This window comes from Ischnura elegans, chromosome 8, assembly GCF_921293095.1.
Source record: "Ischnura elegans chromosome 8, ioIscEleg1.1, whole genome shotgun sequence".
Classification (NCBI taxonomy): Eukaryota; Metazoa; Arthropoda; class Insecta; order Odonata; family Coenagrionidae; genus Ischnura; species Ischnura elegans.
Genome location: NC_060253.1, coordinates 35,292,262 through 35,317,572, shown reverse-complemented (window position 1 = coordinate 35,317,572; position 25,311 = coordinate 35,292,262). Strand labels below are relative to the sequence as shown.

The following is a 25,311-nucleotide window of genomic DNA, read 5'->3' as shown; positions in this document are numbered from 1 at the left end:
GAAAATTGGAGAAAATTCATTCCACTGTGGGTAGCATTTTGTGGCCAGCAACGAAATCATTCAAATTCACATCCAGCCTTTAGCCGGAAATAGGAGTTTCGTCGTAGGGGGCAAAGATCAGTTTGCCGCCTCCTCCCTGGATGATCCCCCGGTTGGGAGAGGATCAAGTTGATTCTCACCCAATCTCAGGTGGGGGATAAGAGGGGTCCTGGCAAGTATCACGATACCGAATTAATTTGTGTAAGCCGTACCCCCATTTTTGGGCCGGCTCGTGAGGAATACAAAACTTCCGAGTGCGTTTTGGGGTGCGGTTAGTGCTGTGTGAAATTCTTGTCTCGACCGCCGAGACGAGACTCTCACACAGCACTAACCGCACCCCAAAACGCACTCGGAAGTTTTGTTTTCCTCACGAGCCGGCGCAGCGAGAGTCTCGTCGCTGTTTCGATCTAGGTAATTTTAAAAAATAATAGGAAACCACCCTATTAAATAATAAAATATGCTTAAGTTGTAATGTCGATTACAACTATTTTTAATTTTGGAAAAATATAAGATGTCTTAAAGTAATCTTTTTGTTAAATTATTTTCAATGTCTAAAATAGAAATAGTTTTATTTTTTTGAGGAGCCGGGAGTCTCGACGGGTGTCGAGAAATCTCGAAGGGGCGAGACTTCTCGACTCTCGTCAAGACTCTCGACCCAGGCAAGACTCTCGTCCCGACAATGTCGAGAAATGAAATTCTCGTCTCGACCGTCGAGACACTCGGGTGGTCGAGAGTCACGCACAGCCCTAGGTGCGGTCTAATTTAGGAACTCAGTGGCGCAGCGAGGGGGGTTTTGGGGGATAAAACCCCCCCCAGAGCTCAGAGAAATTTTTAAGTTTAATCCATTTTACTTAATTTGATTGGTATTACTAATAGAATAGTGTAAGGTTGACCGTAAAACTCACCATTTTGAACCATTTATCTTAAAATTCCACAATTTATTAAACTCGCACCTACCGGTTATCCTGGTGGGTATTCCATACCCCCACAACACCCCGGTATTAGTTGCACCAAACGCCCCCCAGCCTTAATTCCTAGCTGCGCCCCTTTAGGTACTCTTGATTCGTTGTCAAATCGATAAATTTACGTTACCATGATTAATAAGGTTTAATAATGTTAAAAATATGATTCCTGCGAAGTTTTCCTAGTTTCAATGCTAAAATGTGGAAAAATAAACGTAAAGAATTTGAGGGAAAATGGAACGCGACTTACATTGAAATTAGGAGGATTCATGTAATCCTTTTTTCACCGGCATTTCCGGAAAAAAGATTCGCGGCTTCTACGAATAAAAACGGTATTTTATTTTCCGCAAGAATCACAGTAAAATTGATATCTTAGTAATCTTAAGTACTATAGTCTTAACCAATATAAAATAAAAATAATAGAACAAATTTATGACTGCCAAATTCTGGGTTCTCCAGCCACGTATGTCGGTTTTTGATGGACTACAGTTTCGAAAGACATCCTGCTCAACTGTATCACCACTTACCATTCCATACATCGCAGGAGTATCAGAATGTATTGCAAGGATCCTAAGGAAGTATGACGTGGTCACAAGGTTCAATTTAGTGACCAAGATCCAAAACATTGTACCAGGACCAAAAGTTCGAATCCTGCAGGAACTGTGCCAAGGCGTGTAAGTGCCATGCTCCTGCGGGTCATCATATGTTGGTGAAACATGCCGAAGAATGGCGACAAGGATGAAGGTGCATGTAATAGTCGCAATTCAGAAACAACTGCCCTTGTCAGCCATTGCAGAGCATGCTTGGAGTGAGGCAGGCCGCAAAATTGATTTCGATAGAGCGAAGATAGTGGCCAAAGAGAGCCGCTACCATCCAAGACAGATTAAGGAAGCCTTGGAAATCCACAAAACATTATACATAATAATTAACAGAGATAATGGCTACCCAATCAGCAACGTTTGGAAGAGAGTACTGACGAATCAGCACTCGGGGGAAGGACGGGCATTAGGACGGATCGGAAAAATCGATTTTTTTTTCAAATCCTCCTGGCCTAATGAAAAAAGTTTTGGGACTGATCAAAAATTAGCCCTGACAATTTTGCCCGAAAGGCCTCCAGGTGAACCCCTGACCCTCGCTCAAATGCAATTTAGGGGGGTAGGGTCAAAATTCGAAAAGTTTTATAGTTTATGTTTATTCCTTATAGATTTTGCCGAGTTACTGCTCTTTTGGGGCAAACATTTCGTGCATTTTGATATATCTGCCATCGTTTAGAAAAAAAATGCCAAAATTGCGTCCGCGAGTTAAATGGCTAAAGTAGTTGACTGGAAATCGGGAGAACCGGGTTCGAATCCCGGTCAAGGTGAATGATTTTTTTTTCTCTGTGGATTTTTCGCACAAATTTTGCATTACGGGAGACTCCGTAAAGTTATCTCCGTGGCTAGTCCCGGTATACTTAAATTATCAAATTTTACCGCCCCCTGAAATCTGCCGCTGGGGCAGGTGCCCCTATGCCTCCTCAAAATCCCCGCAAAAAGGAAGAACGCTGAACTTAAATCATTTGTATGAAATTCTGCCGAAGCTCCTTATAGGGTCGTGTCATATATCGGCAACCCACGCTACCAAAATGGCAATTTTCAAATTTTCATTTTTATGGTATATTTTAAGTAAGAGGAACAATAGTAAGATTTCCTAATATGAAAAGTTTGAAAATACTTTTTTCATATAGCATTCGTAACTTCGATGTTCATTTACTTTTCTACACCTCGGAAATTGAAATCTACCTTTCGGCCGTTGAAAAAATTAAAGGCTGGGTAAAATTCAATTTTAACACGTTGACCGCAATGATGTTTTTAGAAGAAACGCCATCGGTGTTTTTCATTCCGTTAACTATTCCCGGATCATAAAACATTAAATGTGTTGTTGTACTTTACTTCAAACTAAATATTTATATTCTGATACCACAACGGTCATGGCCCATACGCTAGCAAGATATTCCGGTCACTCCGGCGTCAGAAATCCACATTGTAACAGTCGCTCGGAGGCCGGTCAGTATGACCGGCGGGCGGGACGGTCATTATGACCGGCATGGCGGTCAACGTGTTAAAAAGCTATTTGTAATGCGAAGATGTAGTTCTTTCTATAAAAAAATACAATTAAATGTACCAATTTAATATTTTTCCCGGGACGAGATGAAGAAGACAACCGTTTTGCCGTTTTCAGTTTTTCGCGTGTTCTTTTTCACTCTTTCGACCGTAGAAGCTAAATGTTCACGTGTAAATAATGATTAATTGTTGTAGTCGAATAAACCATGAGTAAAACGATATATGACACAACCCTATGGAGTTTCGGCAGAATTTCACACATATGCTTAAAATTCAGCATTCTACCTTTTTTGCGGCGATAGTATAGTGTGTACACCGTAAGTTGGCGCACGGGCCCGCGAAGTACCTGAGCCGCGAGCAAAGATGGGGAGGACAGAACCGACAAAAAAACTGTGTGGGACCGACACAGGTAGCTGGCGGGTCCGTTCGCCCGTCCCTTAAGGAAGGCAACTAGCACCTCTAGTAGAATTAGTAACTTTGTTTACTTTCTCATGATATCTCAATCTAAATACCATATTCGTAAAGTACTAAAAAAGCGAAGAGGGATGATATAAAACACGAAGTTCTCCGATCATAAATAACGAAATGGTCGAAAGTTATTTTATTAGCCATTATACTCTGTTTTGTTTTAGGTACTTCGCGGGACGCGTTTTAGGTACCGTGCGCCAACTTACCGTATACACACTGTAGTTCCGGGCCTGCCTTGGTGCAATCCATCAAGGCATGAGGAATATTGGTTTCCGAGAAGCTTCCACCAATCGTGAATTCCATTACTGCGCTTCAGTCGTGCTTGGTTATAATAATATTAAAAGACGATTTCCTTTAGTTATTAAACCCATAAAAGCCCCTAGGATGCAGGCAATATTTATGAATAAGGAAAATAAAAATTGCTAAACTTCGAGCAAACATCTGAGGATTCTTAACAAAAGTTGTCAGCATAAAAATTTGTAAATGGGTCTGGTTATATTCTCTCTTTACGGTTGAAATTAACGACAAAGTAAGAATAAAGTTGGTTTTTTTTATTTTATTACAAAAAAATGTAGGTGAGATTCCACCATTCCTCCCACTGATGCTATCTAGTGAGGCTAATTCAATGAATTGGGATATGCATTCCGTGAGTATTGCAGGCTAAAATTCCTTATTTGCATAATAATTGGAAACATTATAATTATTTTTTTCGTCGGCACAATATTCATTACTAGCTATCATTCGTTTGGTCCATTTTGAAACCTTGCAGCCAATGTTGTCACCGGAACTCGTGGGGCCTTTGTTAATCTCCTTGTCCCAGGCATGGTATTACTCACTACATTTTTCTTCCGCAAATCACAGGCAGTTTTTTCATAATTACTGATCATCTTGTGGACCGAGTTAACAGTCTTATTCCATGAAAAGTCTTGGTCCAAGGGGAGAATCCTGTAACGATGAAGACGTTCCATTACTTTCATATGCTGAGCTGTGGCGCATCAAGGGGGGGTTTTGGGGGTTAAAACTCGCCTCCCCTCCAGAGCTCACAGAAATTTTTAAGTTTAATCCATTTTACTTAATTGTATTGATGTTACTAATAGAATAGTGTAAGGATTAATGAAATATCCCTGAGGAAGCCGTAAAAACTCACCATTTTGAACCATTTATCTTAAAATTCCGCAAGTTATTAATCTCTCACCTACCGCTTATCCTGATGGGTTTTCCATACCCCCACACACCCCGGTATTAGTTGCACCTAAACCCCAGCCTTAATTCCTAGCTGCACCCCTGATGCGTATTATGTTGTCGTATTAACCTTATACGTAGCGTAGCAAGGGGGAAGTCCAGGGGGTACGGACTCCCCCCCCTCCGAAATATAAAAACACAAATTTTTTCCTTCATAAAAGAAAACAAAATATTGAAAAATCATGAATTTACAAAAGATTTCTTTGACAATTGAAGTTTTTTTGATTATGAAAAGTTTTTAAATTATTACAATTACTCTTGTTAGTACCCTATTTTTTTAAGTTTTCCGCCCTGGTTATGTCCCTCCCTCCCCACCCCCGAAATTCCTGAATACCACCACTGAACCTTATCTGTGCTTGTCTACAATTTAAGACGTAAGGGTGACATAAATAAAATAGACATTGGTGCCGAAAGTAATAATTCGATAGCGGGCGCATTTTTAGCGACGAACAGTATGGAGTAAACTTCCCCAAAACTTGGGCACTAGTCCAAATTCTAAATTTAATCAGAGAAATTGAAAAATCATAGTTTTGAGATTGTTAGATGGTAAACGGAACTAAAAAATAAAACAACCGATGTCAGAATTGATTTAATACTGTCGTGTCGATACCTCCGCTGCACAAACGCTCAACAATCGCCCACCGAATCAAATCCGCTCATTTAGTAGCCCCCACCGAATCTACCAGGGCTCGAGGTATCGATGTGAAGTTGGTCGATTTTAATCTACACGTAAGACATTTTCGCTTACATTAGTTGAATTGCTATCTTTATAGTTTTTCTGATTAAAATGCGTTTGAATCAGCATAAATATTATTGTTATAGTTTATAGAGTATTATTACTTTTTTGCATCGTTTAAATATGAATAATTAATTTTTGCTTAGATTTTGATGGCTTTAAACACCAAGTGTATCTGAACCTAGAGTCGTAATTCTCACCATTGAGGAAAATTATCTTTTTTCTTGATACGTCGGGCGTGATCGGGCACAAATTAATAATAGTGAAATGTAAATAGAATCTATTTTTCACTAGAAGGAAAGGAAAAACTTGCCCTTATTTTCAAGAATTTTTTAAAATTCTCAACTTTAAATCACCAATGCGCTTCTGATTTTCTGCTCCAAGTTGTAATTATCACAGCTTTTGTGCATTTTCTCGCATGAGTTTTAGTTATTAAATGTTTATGTTTTATATAAACACTGTGGCAGTGGCGTAACAATGGCAGGATGAGGGGATAGATCCCCCCAACGCCTGTGAGAAATAATAAAAAAAATATTTTAAACTATTGTCTAGTTTTGAAATATATTATCTCCATCTGCTTAAAGCTAAAGATCATTAATTATAAGTTCAACAGATGCAGGTGTTATATAGTGGAAGTTCGACATATTTGAATAAAAGATGGTAGCACTTTTCCACAATATTGTGAATCATTTACTAATTATGTTAAATGTATTTCCAGGCATGTAATTTTTCATAAAATTTCCCGGGATCCCCGGTTGCCTGGGGGGAGGGGGTGCCCCTTCAGGCCCTCTCATTCCCCCCAAAGCATATTCCTAGTAACGCCACTGACGGTGGGGGTGAAATATTTTCTCATATGCTTGCGTTACGTATAAAATTCGAAGAATCAAGCGAGATGGAGTGGAATTGATTCATAATGAAACACTGACTTGCAATTTTCCACAAAAATAAAATTTAATGCGACTCGAGTTTCGATGTTACTACATCATTTTCAAGTTACAACTGAGAGAGGAGAGCACTTTCCACCCCATTTCTCCTCTCTCAGTTGTACCTTGAAAATGATGTAGTAACATCGAAACACGAGTCAAATTAAATTTTATTTTTGTGGACAATTGCAAGTCAGTGTTTCATTAATATTTTCTCATATGCCTCAAAATGTCATAAAATTATATAATTACAAAATTTAGATGAAACCGTTCAACAAAATCCATTTCGGGCCGTAAAAGATTCATCAGGTGTTACATTCAATATAGCTCACTCATGCAGGTGGTATAGTACGGTGCATGCCTGCTTCATGAGATCTTCACGACGCATATTAAAACTCAACTTCCGATTAAAAATTTAGTTCCAGGGATTCAGAAGGATAAAACTAAGGTTAAAGATTGAGTACATATTCAAATATAGAGCATAAAAAGGTTTTGATACTACATTTTAAATATTTGTGAGCAATTTTAGACTATAATTATTCCATACGTGACTGAAATTTTGATATGCCCATTTTAAAATTAAAATTATGAGGTTGGGGTAATTTCAAGGCAAATTTTACTTTGCATTTGTGACTATGTTTTAGCCTTTAGTAAGGGCTAAATATAAATTTGAAGTACAATTTTATTTACCTTAAATATTTGGAATTGTAAGCTTATCGTGTTGTTGAATTGAAATTTAAATTGACAACAACGTTCCTCATAAAATCCAGATAAATTTCTTGGATCGTAGGATGTGGAATGGTGGGTCCAACAATAAAACTCCAAAAACCTTGCCAAATATTTTAATAAAATTAAAATACCGAATTAATAAAAATAAAAAACATTTCATACATAAGATAATGGTCGGTACCTAATCTCAGATTTGTATTTTTTGAAAAAAATTACATATCTTATCATATATTACTCATATGTTTGAGTAGTGGAGCAAAATGACACAGCCGTCGACGCACCTTAACGCTAAAATCTAATCTAAACTGGCATAAATATTAGAGATCTAATGAATAAATTACGTGAGTCGGAGGTGAAATTTGTGCGCTCTACACGTCCGATTCAAAAACAAATATTTAATTGAATGAATGAACAATTTTTGAAGTTTCAGTGACTTAAAAATTTTTTAATGATATTATATATAACCCCATTAGTTATATACATTCCCCATTACTGCTGCTCAATACATAAATTACATGTGTTTTTTTTTTTCGAAAATATGCGAAACGGTGAAAAAATTTGTTCGACACCATGATTTTTTCCAACGTCCAAGTTCGTCCAATGCTAATTCGTTTGCTCCAACTAAGATGACGCTTGGTATTTTTTGGCGTATGCAAAGAGTCTGAGATTATGTTTATATTTATGTTTAGCTAAAAAGCGATCTTAATCAATGTTCCTATTTGAATTCATTTATGAATACCATCATAAATCACAAAGAAATATGGAAATATCAATATCAATCTAAATACTAATACTAAATACTAATATCAATACTAAATCAGCCTAGCAGAATCAAATATTTTATAATAATATTTGATATTTCCCTACAACATTTTTGTATGACGATTTTCACAGCTTCTTTTATCAATGTTGGTGGTTGCTTTCGGGAAAAAGCAAGCCCCAAGGAATTTCAGGAATAAGAAGCAACGGATGCCTAAATGGACACGAATAACTTCTTTCACATTTTTTGGGTAGTATGTGTTGGCTGATATTTTGATGGTCAAGTGATTGAATTGCTATTAGTAACATATATATTCACTGCCGTCAACATAGCGTATAATAATTTAACCACGAATTGACTTACCAGCTGTTTTGGATTCGTTGGCGGTCGACTATTTCCTGGTGGCTGCCTGTCCTCCTATGTCCATTCAATTGATGAATAGAACTTTTCGATTCTTCTCCACTCTTCCCCAGGTCATCCGACGTTTCGACAGATATCCCATTTTTCTCTGCATGATCCAATGACACTTTCTTTCCGTGTTCCATAGTTGCGGGACGGACTCTGCAGTAATGATAGTGCCATTGTCATCATTATTTCATACTTAACTCAGAATAAAAGTATTCTGCCATAGTCAAAAATAACTGGCAGGAAAAACCTTTTTCCGAAAAAAGTGCTATCAGATTTTTTTTAATGCGGCGGTTTAATATATTTTTTACAATATAGCCTGCCTTTAATAAAATTTGATTTTTGAATTTTGGATGGATTTTTAAATTGAGAAGAAGGTGGATGAGGTTTTCATTGAAATTGCGTGGTTTGATACCGACATTATTAAAGGTAAAATGTACATATTTTTTCCAGTTATATTCTAAGGGATGAACATTTTTCAAATTACATTGCATTGTTTTTGTTACGGTCATTTCGATCTGAGGAAACTGATACGTCAACAAGATAAGCGATTTTCTCTTGTCTGTTCGGAAGAGTTATGTCTGGTCCGTTACCTACTATTTCTTATCTCTATTAATTTTCTGATCCCTACACAGTTAATATTCTCTGTTTTCAAATACTTCCTTTGGGGTATTGCCGTAGTTGGTTTTGCTATTTTATATAAATTTGTACTTTTTGGCTATTGCTTAGCTCATCATTTTAGTCACGTAATCGCGGCGTTCGTAGCAATATTTTACTACCAGTGATGTACTATCGTTTGCAATAATATGTAAACACTCGCGAGTCTTATAATAAAGTGATACATGAACTCTTTCAACCTAAATAATCCGACGTGGTGATCCGCATTGATAGTAAGTGTGTAATTATCAATAGTCTTCGGATAATTTCAGGTGAAAGATTACAGTGGCGCAGCGAGTGGGGGTTTTGGGGGATAAAACCCTCCCCAAAGCTCAGAGAAATTTTTAAGTTTCATCTATTTTAGTTAAATGTATTGATATTACTAATAGAATAGTTTAAGGTTTAATAAAATACACCTCAGAAAGCCGTAAAACTCACGATTTTGAACCATTTATCTTAAAATTCCGAAATTTATTAATCTCGCACCTACCGCTTATCCTGGTGGTTTTTCCATACCCCCACTCACTCCGGAATTATTACCTAATAATAGTTGCACCTAAACCGCCCCCAGACTTAATTCCTAGCTGCGCCCCTGAAAGATTACTTACACCAATTTATTTCTAGCAATCGGATTCAAAACCCTCTCATTGTCAGAGCATCAACGCAACAACCACGAGTCAGTGGCGGATACATATGGGGGGGCGCAGGAGGCGCGCCCCTTCTGGGGCTGCCTGCATTATCTAACGTTGCAGAACTAATATTGTAACTTTTTATATCATAAGATGGCATTGTTTTGAATATGCGTATAATCAGTTTGAATAAAGCTATCTTAAATTTTGTATGTAACATGATTTTTTTTTTACGATATAAGAATAGGTAGCTCAAAATATCTTTTGCGCCCCCCCTTGAGTTTTTCTCTGTATCCGTTGCTGCCACGAGTAGAATAATCCTTTTCAGCTTCGGAGTCACGTCTTCGTAAGGCATGCTCTTGTATTTCTGAATCCCATATCGCTAGCCCGGTCGCATCCGCGTCCGTCCTCGTCGGCTATTGGTGACTTAAAGGCAAAGGAGGACGCAGATTGCCGTTAGTAGCAACCCTCCAAGTTCTCACCGACCCGGCCCCATCAGTAAAATGGGTTAGGTGGGTGTCAACATATAATTGAAAACGATAGTACTACCGAAGTTTTATCTTTGTGGCTCAAAGGTAGGTATTACCATAGAGTAAGTAATATACTTACTCTATGGTATTACAGATACATTGCAATGCAAACTGCGCTTTCTAAGGGATTTCACAAACGTGCAGCTAGAATTTCGAAGGCACTTTCTTAATAGGGTGGTTTCCTATTATTTTTTTATTGCCTAAATCGAAAGATTATTACTCTTGGAGAACGTATTTCACGCTTTTAGAGTTTTAAATGACGATATCTATTTTTCGCGATTAAATGACAAGTGAAAATTTTCAAGCGCGCGAAAACGTGACGCGTAAGTATGAATGCCGGGTAATCTCTCCGTGTGATGTATTTCTGGTTCCCGCTGCCGCCCTGTGAGGTGACCTTGAGGCGAGGCTTAGAGCTGATACGACGCAGGCTGCTAGCGGGTAGCTGAGTACCCTGCTGGCTGGTAGCGCTTGGCTTAAATAAGGATTATTAATACCTTATCAAATGAAGAAAACTTTCCGACCTTAGCCAGTTTTAATAAGTGATTATTAAGAAATGTTTCCCTGAGCTCTGCACCTCATGCATGCATTGGTATCCTCAGACAATGTATAACTCCTATCTTCTCGTATAGAAACTAGGTCCCTGTGACGTCACGTGGAGTGGCATAGCATGGGCGCCAATCTGGCCGTTTTCAAATGAGGATAAAAATGGACCATTGCCATTATTCTAAACCGGTATTTCTAAAACGAAATAATTTGTATATTATGAATACAGTAATGGTGGGTTACGAATCGCAATCAATGCCTTTCGTTTTCTTTGATGAAGGAAACTGCCCTATTGATGCCGGCATGTGGAGCATAGATACTTCAAGTGGCCCATTTACTGATCTTGAGCGGAAAATTAAAAAAAAATTGAATTTTCTCATTGAATACAAATTACTTGATAAAATTTCTAACAATTTTTAATAGTCGAGTTATTTTTTTATTATATCGCTAAGTCTTTTTCGCTATTTTTTCGCTATTCTATCTTGCAATTTTATGTATTGCAAAAACAACCCTGCACGGCAGTCTTAAAAAAATGTTCACGAAATATTTCATTCACGAAAAAGAAAAATAATTTTAGTGACGGCGTAACGCTAGATAATTCTTAAGGCCGTTTTACACGGTACACGGAACTGCGCAATCTGACGTACGTGCGAAGGCGCAATCAAAATTGCGTCGTGTTAAGCGGTAAATTGCTAGAACACATGCGAGAATCCGTGGATGCGAGACGGCAAAATAGCCCCTGTTCTAATTCCGTTCATACATTCGCGCAATTCCACGCCATTTTAGAAATTAATGCAGCTCTAACCTGCGCAATTCCGTGCCCCGTGTAAAACGTCCTTAATACTGGCTTCTTTTTCTTTCTTTGATGAAGGAAACTGCCCTATCTCTCCTCCTCGAAATCTCCCTCTGGATAATAAAATAATAGTTCTGCACCGCCGTAAAAAATGATAAAATAAACAAAAAACATCGTGGACTCACGGATTGCTTGTCTCCCGGATGAATAGTTCATTGTTTTGAGCGTTAGATGTCCTCTCTTTCGACCTCTTGATGATTTCCTCCAAACGATTCCTCCGCCTCTCCCTGATGCTGTCGTCGCATGCGTAGTCTTCCCTGGATGATGCGAACGTCTTTGGTAATGTGGCGCGCGTCTTCAAATGGTCGCTGCTTTTGCTCCTATTCAGTTTCTGGAACGGCATTTGGCCATTCTGCTGATTCTCCGTCTCCCCTGATTTTCTGTCACTCCGGAGTTCATCACCTCCCCCATGGCTGCGTTTCTCGAATGCTTCATCTGACGTTCCCTTCAAGCCCACTTGAGGAGCTGGAAAAGAATTGTTGTCGTAAAATACGGTCGTTCATACAGTGGATACGAAACCCTAGGGCGGGCTCGCCGGGTTACTCTCCTGGGCCGAGGTCTGAAGCGTTACCTTATCACCTATGCACCGCACAAGTGGGAGGACTGGAAGGAGAAAGGAAGGAGACGCCGCCGCGATAGGAGCCCGACGACGCCTCCCCCCTCCCCTCGCTGCCCCCCCCCCCCCCCCCAGCCCCTCGCTGGGTACGTCCATGGCTCTCAGAATGAGTTCTTTGCGTCATCATCATTGACTTCAAATAACTTCAAATATATGGAAAAAATACAAAGGATAGCAAAATGAATGAATGACAGCAATCGCTAATAAACAGAATGCAGAAGTAATGCTCTCGATAATGATAGACATGAGAGAGAGCCAAGTTTGTAAATGAGTTCTGGGATAGATATAAGAAACATTCTGAGGTGGGAATAAAAGAAGAGAGGGGGGGAGAGAAATTGTGAGTGTTGAACGAGCGATAATCAGGTAACTGGTGTGTAGAATTGATCATATTGGGAGATTTCTCTCAATATGATCGGAGAAATTGAGCTTATTATCAGTATATACACCACGATCCTTCACTGGTGGTAAGCGGTTCAGGGTTGTTGAGCCAATGATGTCATTGAAACAGAGGAACATAAAGTGGGAGGGTGCTCAACATTTTATGCAAAAAAGGAGTTCAGGATAGTCTGAGATTAAGTTCAGAATGGAGTAGGTTAATGTAAGGTCATTTTAATGACTTAGAAAAGGAATATTTAACTTTTGATATTCAATTATTTCATTTTTTAAATTTCAATTGTGAAATTTGAATGTGATGGCAGGTTTACAGATATTAATTTATAAAATTATGTTTGAATTGTGCTTTAAAGATTGAACAAAAATAGTAATTTGATATTTTGTATTTTATTATACACATATTATCACTAGTTAACTGCACATTTAATTGCAAAAATGAGAAAACTAAAAGGTTAATGAGAAAAATAAAACCTTCTGATGAGCCACATATGGCTCAAAAGGATTAAAACTGTAAAGGAAATAATGACCTTATATATTTTTTGCTACACTCAATGTAAATTTTTTTGCAATATTGATACATACTGGGGAAAATGTTATTGTATGATTCTTTTAAAACAATTAAACATTTCTTCTAAATTTAGATTTTCAATGGAGTCATAAGTCCTAATGGCGTTATTGGACAAATATAGTTTGTGCGAGCTCTCTCCTTCGCTAAATGCACTCGTAAAAAATTAGACTATAGATTTAAGGGAAGCGAGATTTGACGGAGCTGAAATTGACGAAATGGGAGAGCAATACTTGCTCACGGGACGGACAACTTTTGACTTCTTCAGTTGACAGCTTGCGGATCTTTAACTTCTGCTTCACGGTATAGCAGGCCTAATAGAGAGATTTCTCTCAATATGATCGGAGAAATTGAGCTTATTATCAGTAAACACACTACGATCCTTCACTGGTGGTAAGCGGTTCAGGGTTGTTGAGCCAATGATGTCATTGAAACAGTGGAACATTTTTATGAAGAACATACACGGTGTTTCAGTTATGTTTATGATAATACTAACAAAAAATAACGAGAGATTCTGAAATATGAGGAGGGATAAAAATATATCTAGAAATTTCTCCGGTTACCTTCCCGTGTAGAGGAGGCGTCATCTACGACCACTGTGGCCCTTTGGTATCCCTTGGCCTGCATTATCACCGGGACGTATGGCAGGGGGGCCCTGTATGTGGTCACGGGAGACTGCAACTCCACACGTACCGCAACGCCTGCAACAAAAAAGTTCAAATATAAGAAATACGAGCAGAAGAGCCCGATTTTTTCAACGGGGGTCAAGAAGCAAGATTTTGTACTCGTGAAACCATTGTTAAAGTTCATGCATACGCGACCTTTTCAATGGCTGTAAGAAAAAAGACGTTCCTGACAGAATTTGTCTCGATGTAGTTAAGTGACATCAGGTGTCCACCAAGGAAGCGTAATCGCTCCCCTTTTGTTCATTACGTACATAATTGACCTCTGCTCACAAATTAGCAGTAAAATACGTATATTAGATAGAACCAATCCTATCCCCGACTCATACAAGAGACTAATCGAAATCGCCAAAACACCTAATTTCAACAAAGAGGACAGCTATTCGCTCTCCAACGCCTGGAAGAAACTCTTCCACAAATCAACCAATCATCTGCATGCTTTGGGATTGATCACCCCCTGCCAAACACCCTAGAGGTGGCTCGCAGGGTATTATTTAGATGTAGATGTAGACGCACCTGGGCAAAACCAAGGCTTATACAAGACGGGAAAAACTTGACCAACATTTCAAGCCTGAAGACGCCTGCTGCAACGCCAGCGAAACTGTTGTAACGAAGGTGAATCGACGCGGAGAACAACCCAGAAGCCATGCTGCGCCCACTGCACCACTTCGCGGAAACCTCGATCAACATTTCCAGAAGAAGTACTGGTTGAAGACATATAAGAGAGGAAGCCAAGGCCCACAACGAGCTGTAGCGCTGCAGATAATGAAATTTATCCTGAGCTGTACCTGTAAACGTTGGTTTTGTAGCCAGTGGCGCCGACTCCATGGGGCTTGAGGGGGCCCGAGCCCCCTCAAAATTCGTTATGGGTGTGAAGAAAAAATGTGTCTAGCTTGTCGATTTTCCCCGGAGTGTCCAGATATCGAGATTCGAGTTATCAGGGTTCTAATGTTGATCATGTGACTCTTCTAAAATGCTTAAAAACTTAAAACTCACTACTTATAAAATTTCCCGGGGCGAGATCCCCGGTTTGGGCCCCCCCAATATTTTTTGTTAGTCGGCATCCGTGCTTGTAGCACTGGGGAAATTGCTATCAAGGCGGTTTTGTGAAATCCCATGAGGGTAAAAGTAACCGAGTGATCTGAGGGTGACTTTTAATATCCCTTATCGCCAGCTGTCAACTGATAATAATCCCGTTCGTTCCGCTATGCCTTCAGCTGCAACTCCCGTTCACCAACTTTCTTCTAAGGCCCTGTCCAAAGATATGGTCGTAGCAAAGTAAACCAGCGTTAATAAATACGCCCTTTATTGGATAGAGTTTTCAGGTGGATTCATCCGTTTATTCTTATGCCAAAAAATCAATCTGCTATTAATTACGACAGCAAATGAGATACAAAAAAATGCCATCCCATCAAAGAAGACAAGGATTGCTATTCCTTCCGGTGACAGCAGTGGAAGAGTATATTCGCTCTCCTGGGTGCTTCTTGTCCCTTCTCTAAAATAATTTGGAAAGAAAGAATATCATTGAGGTCATCTTTATGTACGGTCTTGTTTTTAATTGGCCCTTCCGTGAAAATGCTCAAATTTTGACGCAATAACTAGCTTCTAATAGACTTACGATAGCTGTCTGAAAATTTATTTCCACTCAAATTTTAAGAATTATCAAACATTACTCCTTCGGTGCTATTATTCCATCCACGAAAACCGGATAAAAAAAGACTTTTCCAATCCCTTCGTTGTATTGTGTGGACCGTCATAAGCATTTGCCTAGACTGTTGTTGGTTTCTACGGGCTTGTGTGAATATCGTAATCCTAGAAACTAGTGTTTAGCGACGCTACTCGAATTTTAAACTAATGCCTGAAGCCACGATAATTTTTCCGTCCCTTTCACGCTAAAGCTCCAGTGATGGCAAAAATTGATCACTTCACACAATCATAATTTATTTACAACTTTATATTGCCGCATACTTTAGTACTGTTATCACTTTTACACATTTTTAAATTTGCAAAAAATCTTACGTGACAGAAGAAAAATAAGGTACATTTTTAATTCAGCACGGAAATTCTTTTTCTGAAATTGTAAATAAAAACTCAACTTCAACTGGCTTTCTTAGTTACTTCTGGAGAATTTTTTTTTATCGGAGACGGACGAAAAAATCTCAAATTTTCACATGGCGAAAAAACCTAAGATACAATTTTTTATTTATTTCTATGTGATTTAATTTTGAATTGAGAAGATATCCTTAAAATTTATATATCCGAAGTTATAAAATAATCAAAAGAATAAGGTTTGGGCTTCTTTACAATTCTGTGTCTCACACATAGATGTACCCAGCGAGAGGCAGGAGTGGGCAGTTAATAGCATGTTAATAGCAATAACAAAAATCAACCAGGAATCCAGTTACGGGCCATTATTCATTTAACAGCCATTCGAATTAAAATTCAGGCAAACTCATTCAAATTCATAACTGTCAAAGGTGATACAATTTTGTGATTTAAAAAAATTGTCATTTTGATATGACCCTTACTATTCAACTTAAAACTTTTGCGAATAAATTAGATAAAATAATATGAAATCGCTCACTATCAAAGAAGTTTTCAACATAATAGTATTATTTTTGTCCAAATTTTCCCCTACATTGCCATAGAATGGCCGTGTTTGGTTTTTTTATATGAGTGTAAATTTATGAAAAATTAACTTAAAATTTAAAGAATTATTTTTTAAATAATTCATGTAAATATACAACATTTAATTTTGACAAATATTCAAGATGGTGATCCTGCAACACGTGAATGAATATTAATGGATTGACCCTTATGCATCCCATTCATTACGACGGGAAATATATCGACGAAAGGAAATGAATCAATACTTATTTCTGGTCAAATAAACCGCACGCCCTAGTCGGGTTGCCCTTTTAAGTTGTAGGGTGGCAGTTTCCTTGGAGTTATCGTACGCAAAGATTAATATAAGCTAAACCGGAAATCGTATTTACTTGCCTTGGGAAACCAGCGAAAGAACAAAGATTCCGATGGATTTTCACTTGCAACCTTAAGATAACGCACGAAGCCTTTGATTTCTTATCTGCGACTATCGCGAGGCGCAGCGATTGCAATATGCGTCCAACGTAAGGCGACGGAAACGAGTGACGTTTGCGATCAGCTGACAGTCGCTGCATTCCCCAGCATACGTCATCAAAATATCCGTCCATATTTGCTGGTGAGTTTAAATGATAGAAATGTATGGGACTTCGATCACGATGGAAATCGGTTAGCGCCAAATGAAACCCCTCCGTGTCTCTGTGTCTCTGATTCCCCGTATTTATGAAAGTATTCTATCGAAAATGTTTCGTTTAGACCCGGAGCGAAACGAAAATACGAGGTCTATGTTTAGTTTCGTTCCCGCATGGGTAGGGTAATGAGTAGATATCAACTGAAAATAAGCACGAAGAAAACCAAGATCTTAGTATGCAGCAGAAGAGAAGAAGTCAAGACCAACATTAAAATAGGGAGGCAAAAACTGATAGAAGTGGATGAATTCTGTTATTTGGGAAGCAAGATAACTAGTGACGGGAGAAGCAAGAAAGAAATTATCAGCAGAATAGCCCAGGCGAAGAGAGCATTCCACCAAAAGAGAGACCTGCTTACAGCGGGAAACTTAAATATGGATGTAAAGAAACAATTTATAAGAACCTACATCTGGAGTATGCTCCTATACGGAAGTGAGGCATGGACAATGACCGCAGCGGAGAAAGCAAGGATAGAGGCCTTTGAAATGTGGTGCTACAGAAGAATGATGAAAATCAAATGGATCGACCGAGTTAGTAACGAGGAAGTCCTAAGAAGGGTAGGAGAGAAGAGAAGCCTCATGAAAACCTTAATAAGAAGACGGAACAACCTTATAGGCCACATCTTGAGACATGATGGCCTGATGAAGACAATCGTCGAAGGACAGGTGGAAGGCAAGAATGGAAAAGGAAGACCTCGAACAAAATATATGGAACAAGTAAAGAGAGATGTGAAAGAGAAGAAATACGTAGGAGTGAAAAGATTAGCTGATAGGAGAACTGAGTGGAGAGCTGCGTCAAACCAATCATAGGAATGTTGACCAGTGATGATGATGACGAAATTAAACCACTATAACGAGTTTAGTTTCGACCCGGGACAAAACTTTACTCCCGGGAACGGAACTGAATTAATCGTAACTCTGCTGCTCATAGTTAAGTTTCGATCCCAGAAGGAATAGGGAAAGAAATAGGGAATAGTTTCGACCCATTTCCTGATAGACCCTTGCATGCGATTTTGCGTTCACCGTTCTCCTGTTTGTGGTCAAAATATGATTGCCCCATGCATCTAGTGGCGGTAGGCCGAACCTATACTTCATTCAACCATACTTTGTACTCGGTGTGTGGGTCAAAACTAAACTGTCCGAAGGTGAAGCACGTGGTCCCTACAGAACGAAAAATTATCTGTGCTTCGTTTCGTCCCAGAGGTTGAGTTTAGTTCCGACCCGAAGTAGTTTTGACTCCGATTTCGTTTCAACCCTGGGTTTAGCTCTCCGGGTTTAAATGAATTTAGTTTCGTTTCTACATTACGCTCCCGGGAAAGAAACTATTGAAATTTAACTGGTTTTGACTTTCGTTAATTTTTACTTGCCATTCCTGGTAAAATTAAGTATATATCTGTGACAGCCCAGTTTGGACCTCTATCTTTATTTAATTCCTCGCTTTCGCTCGTTGAGGTCTCTGCCCTCAAGAGCCCCTCTGCAAGTCTTGCCACTCTACAAGTTCTTACAATTTTGTCTGCTATTTGTTCCTCACGACTCGCTTTTTTTGGTGATATTAAATCCACTTCAATTGAATCCTAGAAATACCAAGCAGTTCTTGGCTTCCAGGCTTTCTGACTGTTACAAGATGTGGACTAACGGCTGCCACAATTACTTTTGTTTGGTGCCATTAACAAGCTTCTCCACGATGTTCAAATTATTTTTACCATCGATTTATTTATCCCCAAATGCCCCCAAAAAAGTATAGGAATAGAGGCAGTTGGCAACACTGCAAATGATAGAAAATCTACTGTTTCAAAAATAATTCCTAGGGTTTCAGACGATTTTAGAGGGGCCAATTATATGACTTTTATTTTTATAGTACGCATACCAGCCGACCACCCAGCGTTCCTCAGGAAGAATAGTACCCAGAGAAGGGGAAACTTAAAACTTGGAATTGATGATCATGTTGACCTCTCAATGGGAAAATATGAAAGAATATAAGAAGAACCACGATTTGTAGGAATTCACGGTTAAGAAGACAGCAAGGTTATTCGCTGCCCATTTATCTGTGAACGGTGAAGTTGCGAGAAAAAGCAGTATTGAGACTGGAAGTCGCCAAATCGGCTTTAACCTCGCACACAGCGCGCACAAATATAAACAAACGTGGCAGAGTGAATGGGGATGTTATCGGTGGGAGAGTGAGCAGAGGGTAGGAAATGAGTGCTAGGTGGCGCTGAGCGCACTTGTTGGGTTCGGTAATGAGAAAACCACGCAAAAGACGCGTCGGATGCAACTAGAAGAGCACTACGGGTTTCGGGAGCATGAGAAGCCCCTAAGTAGTAACTTAAGTTGCAATCCGTGCAGCCGTAACGGCCGTTTTACACGGTACACGGAATAGCGCAATCTGACGTACGCGCGAAGGCGCAATCAAAATTGCGTCGTGTAAAGCGGTGAATTGCTAGAACGCGTGCGAAAGCGGGAATTGCTAGATGCGAGAATGCGTGGATGCGAGACGGCAAAATAGCCCCTGTTCTAATTTCGTTCATGCATTCGCGCAATTCCATGCCATTTTAGAAATAAATGCAGCTCTAACCTGTGCAATTCCGTGCCCCGTGTAAAACGGTGTTATAGAAATGTATAGCGGACAGACAAACAGATATCCTCTTTTATACACATATGTAGATACCTAGATAAGGTCTGCTCACTTTCATTTTGTCAATAAATCCAATTCTCTTCCTTCCCCTCCCTCGCCTACTTAACATTCTTCCCTCTAGTTCATTTCACCTTCCCAATTCTCCTCCACACCCACATTTCGAACGACTCCAGTCTTTTCTCGTCCTCCATGTCCTTCATTTTCTTGTCCGCGTTTCCGCTACGTAAAGCGCTGCACTCCAGATAAGACCCTTCGTTAGCCTGTTCTTTCAACTATTACCTTCCTCTCAACTGTTACCTTCCTCTCGACAGCTGCTTCCAGTTTATGAATGCCTCCTTTCTAACGTAATTCTCTTCCTGGGGTCCCTACTGCTGCATCCGTTTACTCCCATAGTGCAGCCTAAATGGTTAAACTTCTACACTCGCTCAAGTTTGGAACCAATAACCTGTAATACGACGCTCTTTGAATAGAAAGCAAAGGATAATTATCCACCTCACTTTTTTTAGCCGTCCCTGGCGTTTTCTTATTCATGCTGGTCGCTTTTTCACGGGAATTCAAAATATTCTATGGTATTATTTGATCTCTTTTAGGAAATTGCGCCAAAAAAATTTGTACCAGCTAAATATTCTAAATTTAAAATCTCTCCTCTATAGAAGAAATCGTTAAATTATTATTAATTATTAATATTTCCGAAATTGCGCTGAAACACACTTCCTCCGTGTTTTTCTATGTGTGACGTTGCCATGCGCACAAAACGTGGAAACACTTTACTAACACTAGCGCTTTTGCACTTTGGAATTTGTTTGTTCCTCTATGTTGCTGGATAACTATAACGATTCTTAGTCCTCTTTGGAATTATCGAAGAATCATTAATGAATAATATTTTTATAATTTTCTTAGAGTAAAGAAATATTTAGTTCGAAAAATTCATTACGATGAATGACAGTAACTCATTAAAGGAAATTCCACGCAAGAAAACTTGGAGAGACTTAAGTTTTTTCCGCGTTTTCATAGCAGGGGAGTGATAAGAAAGTGGATGATTGCGGCTCAATGGCAAAAGACGATGCCATCTACTACCTCACATTTTTGCTGCTGTGCAGTTCATTTCAACTTACGCACAGTATTTTAACTTATCACATACATTGTGTGCAAGTTGATATCGCGATGCCGAGAAACAATGACTAGCACCAATCTTAACGATACGAAAGATATGAAAATCAAAATATAAAATAATAATTAACTGCTCTAAAATTGATCTTGATATTTGTGCGTTCTTTCAAAACCACATACCACTCTCTGCAATAAATTTTATGGAAATACTTGGCGGACGAAAATACATAATAAATTCATAAGCTCTAAATCCTAATTGTTTTTATTAGCAGTAACGAACAATCGCGAAATTTAAAACGAAGAATTATGACTAGCGTCAAATCGGTGCCGATGAATGAGAAGCACCCAGGAGAGGTCCATATATCAACCCACTGCGCCCCGCCATTGTTTTCTAACCGATGGTCTGTGATAGATTCGATATGCTGCACTGGAAAAATGAAAGAAGGCTACCAGCAAATGATGGGATATTGAAACGCACGGAGAAAATATGACTCTTATGCAGTATTTATGTGCTCTAAAATATCAGTTTCATACGCTTAACCTCAGGTTTCTTCCACAGTGTTGCATCGTGGCAGAGTTTTTTGATATTGCGGCTGTGTACAATTTTGTTCTGCAACAAGTTGGCCAGATTTTCATCTGCATCAGAATTAAAAACAATTTTTCTCCCCTTTAAAAGATGCCTGCAGGAAAATGATATTTATAGCATGGAATATTTTTCTAACTCGATTTTCTATTTAGGCATTAGGCTTAGGCATTTCTGAAGTAGGTCAACATCAACGGTAGGGACCATAATGGAGGATGGGGAAGATTTTCACTTGATCTTTTTACGGGATGAGTGAGTAGTGACTTCTACGGATCGGGAGCCACCCCAGTCTAGGTAAAGGTCCTTCAAACTTACGGACTTAGATAAGATCCTTCTTCCTTACTATCTGTGTCTGGTTTGGTGTCAACACGTTTCGCGAGATTAACCTTTAATGTGACGGTGGCTTCGCGCGCTCATGTTTAGATTACCCAACCACAATATTATTCGGTCTTAACACAAGTGCATTGTTGTCAGGTAAACGGTCCTGATTTTGTAAACTAGCACGTAAGAAAAGAGCCTGGAGTACCAGTTGGCACTCAAGATGCAGAGAATTCCTCAAAGTTCTCGAACCGAAAATAGCATTTAAAATTAACTGATAGATTATGCCTATTTTGATATTTACACACCACTGTATTTTTATGGCATTAATTTACTCATCAGCTCAACACTCAAAACCTAATTTCCATTGCCTTATTTGGTGATAACAAATATATCGTGATATCACATTTGATACGCTAAACAGCCTAAACGCTTTGGGATCTAAATTGTAGTTTAAGAACGCAAGAAGCAGGCTAAACCTCCCGATATCGAGCAAAACTAATCCTGGTTTATTTCAGTATCAAGTGCCAAGCAGAGATTACTTCGTATTAGCAATTTCTTGCTGTATTCACTTGCAGTATTAGTGAGTACATTGTGCTATTTACTTTAGTTTTTAAGTGTCCATGTATACATCTTACAAGTCAATCCTCTGTAGCGACTACAGATACCTACTTAGACACATCTATAGTGAGCTCTTTTTACTAGCTATCGGAATGTCCTTACTCACATTACCACCCAGGTATGCTTGGGGTGTCAGGCGCATAGTAAAACAATTAACCACTAGAGATGATCGGGTGAAAACTACCTTCATTTGGATGGATAGGAGAATAGATTTCATACTCACACGGCGGCTCCTCTACTTCCTTCGGCTGAGACGCGGAGTCGTCCATGGCGTCCACTCGGCTCAAGATTCGGACACGGAATCCGCCGTGACAAATTCAAAACTGAGCGGAGATAGCGAGCAGAACAACTGCAGATAAGGGAATATCTCATGATCTGGAGTGGTCGGCAGGAAAGAAGGGGGCGTACAAACAAAAGCGAGACGGATTGCGAACGCCGGAACTGCGAGCAATCTTGTATTGGCGCCGCGCCGTTACCAGGGCGGCGAGCGGGTGATTTTATGGCGGTGGACTAATGGACGGCGTTCGCGGAAATGGACCGGATGCCGCCGAACAGCTGATTCCCTCGTGCAAGTCGGTGAGACACAGGGGCGGATTCAGTATCGAATTTGGGGGGGGGGGGGACATTTTCATGATCTGGGTGTGGGTAGGAGAGAGCTTTTCTGTATCCTTGTAATTCAAAGAGTAGCAAAAAGTACAAAATTATGAAATTTCTACTTGCAATAAAAAAGAAATAAATATGAAAATAACTGAAAATTATATATTTACAATATCACAAAAAATAAAAAATAATAATACATAATTAATTTGAAAATATCCAAATGCTGTAGTGTGTACAAAAACACTATTTTTCTGATTCATGTCAAAACTGTTAATTGAACGGTAGTATCATAAGGACTGATTTTTACGAGTGCTTCGACGCTTCGACGCAGGCTATTCCGCACCGTCTATCTCTTGTCACTAATCGTTCCGTTTTTGTATACATCAATTACTCGTGTATTGTTTACAGCATACCAGGACTAACCACGGTGATCATTTTACGGAGACACCCCTTGGAGAGCTTAGAGACACTGCTTTTTATAGCTTTTTTATAAAATCGGTTTGTTGTTTGTCATTTTGTCCGTGTAAAATCTTGCAACTCAATTTTAACCCACTTTCCGATAAACAAACGAGCGGATTTGGGTCTAGCAGGTTAAGATGGTGAAAAGTGCCCCCAGATATTTTGAAAAATAAAAAATATACACTTAAAGTGCATCCAAAATTATGTGTTTCTCCAAAGTTTCAGGCCTTAAAAATGGAAAATAACCTCAAAAAATTGAAACACGATATTTAGTTTTTTAACCAAATCTCCAGTTTGTATTTTTGTAAAATCGTTTTCTTCATTTTAAAGTGTGTATACTATAACGTTCTACAATCCTGATTTTTTTCAAAACTTTTTGACCAAAAACTAAACTACTACATAAGTTTGAATAGTTCAAAATTAAATAAAAACTTTTAGGAAACAATAGACACGCCGAAAAAAATTTTTATATTGTTATCCCTACCTTATAATAAAATCCTGATTTTTTTCATATTTTGATTGAAAAATTGATTGAACAAAAATTAACATATTTTTTATTTCGCGATAAAAAACGTTTTTTATTTATATTTATACAGCATTATTAATTGTCTAATTTATTAATTGTCTTATTTATTAATTGCATTATTATTTTATTGCTGAGCTAGTTTTTCACAGTAAGGAAATCTCACATTATTTGACTAGCCGCAGGTGCATTATAGCTGTTCCGGTATCCCAAATTCACCCCAACCGGCCAGTTAACAACTTACTCATCATTGTGCGCGTTTGAATGTTGTGGGTGCAGCGCTATGTTTGTGTTAGCAGAAACTTAAAATTAACAATTTTGACATGAATCAGAAAAACAGTATTTTTAACTCACAACAGAATGTAGTTATTTTACAATAATTACTTTTTTAATATTTTAAATATATTTTTTTCATATATTCCATTTTTATTCATTTTTTAATGCAAGTAGCAAGTATATTTTTTTGCATTTTTTTGTGCTACTCTCTACGAGAAATACGACTCCAACTTATCTCACGTTTGGGACTTGTAGCCTTGCATTTGCAAATACACTCCCTTTACAAGAATACAAAAACTATTGCACAAAAAACGTAAAAATATTTGATAAAATCTGTGGGGTCATGACTCCTATATCCGGCACCAGTGAGACGCAGGGGAAATTGATTGGGAAAATTTGTCCAAATAGTAATATCAGTAGAACTGATTTTCGGAGTGCTTCGGCGCAATAGGCCACTCTTACCATTACTCGTTCCATTTCTTTATCCATCAGTCACTCAATTATTGGTTCCAGCATAGCAGGACTAGCCGCGGTGATAACTTTACGGAGCCAGTACGTAAATGACGTCACTAGCTCATGAATAGTGGACGGAAAATTGCGCGTCTCCTTATTTCAAGCTTACGGGAATATAGTTGAATTGTGGACATTTGATTTTTGTCATTACTTATATTTACCATTCATCTACCTATACCGAATTCTTTCGTTTAATTACTATTTCGGGTCAGAGAGAAAGATCCCAATCACGCGCCAATGATATTTTAAATAATTTATTGAAATCAACCAAAGCTTATAAAAATCTAGCTTTTATTAGTCATTCATGGCAATAAGTAATGGAAATCCATTTTATTAAGCCTTGCATCTATGATTTAAAATTATTATTATTATTAAAGTATTCTACCGATTAAGGTAGATTTACATTGAGTATTTACGATGTATTGTATGGTAGTCTACTCACCCTTCATGGGCTTCCCTCTTCAAATCACAATAAGGTCTCCTCCCTTTCATTTTAGCTGAAATTCTTATTCTTTTCCTTCCCCTCCCTCGTTTAACCAACATTCTACCCCT

The 25,311-nt window shown here is 38.7% G+C and overlaps 1 protein-coding gene across 1 annotated transcript; it reads right to left on the bottom strand.

Annotated features, from left to right (window-relative positions):
- Positions 1-4,101: 4,101 nt before the first annotated feature.
- On the bottom strand, positions 4,102-22,846 carry LOC124163684. Its single transcript, XM_046540745.1, has 5 exons — positions 22,612-22,846; positions 13,716-13,853; positions 11,704-12,043; positions 8,325-8,522; positions 4,102-4,516 (listed from the first exon to the last, which is right to left on the bottom strand). The coding sequence occupies exons 1-5, from the start codon at positions 22,655-22,657 to the stop codon at positions 4,309-4,311; spliced, it is 930 nt and encodes a 309-aa protein (XP_046396701.1). The 5' UTR covers positions 22,658-22,846; the 3' UTR covers positions 4,102-4,308.
- Positions 22,847-25,311: the final 2,465 nt, after the last annotated feature.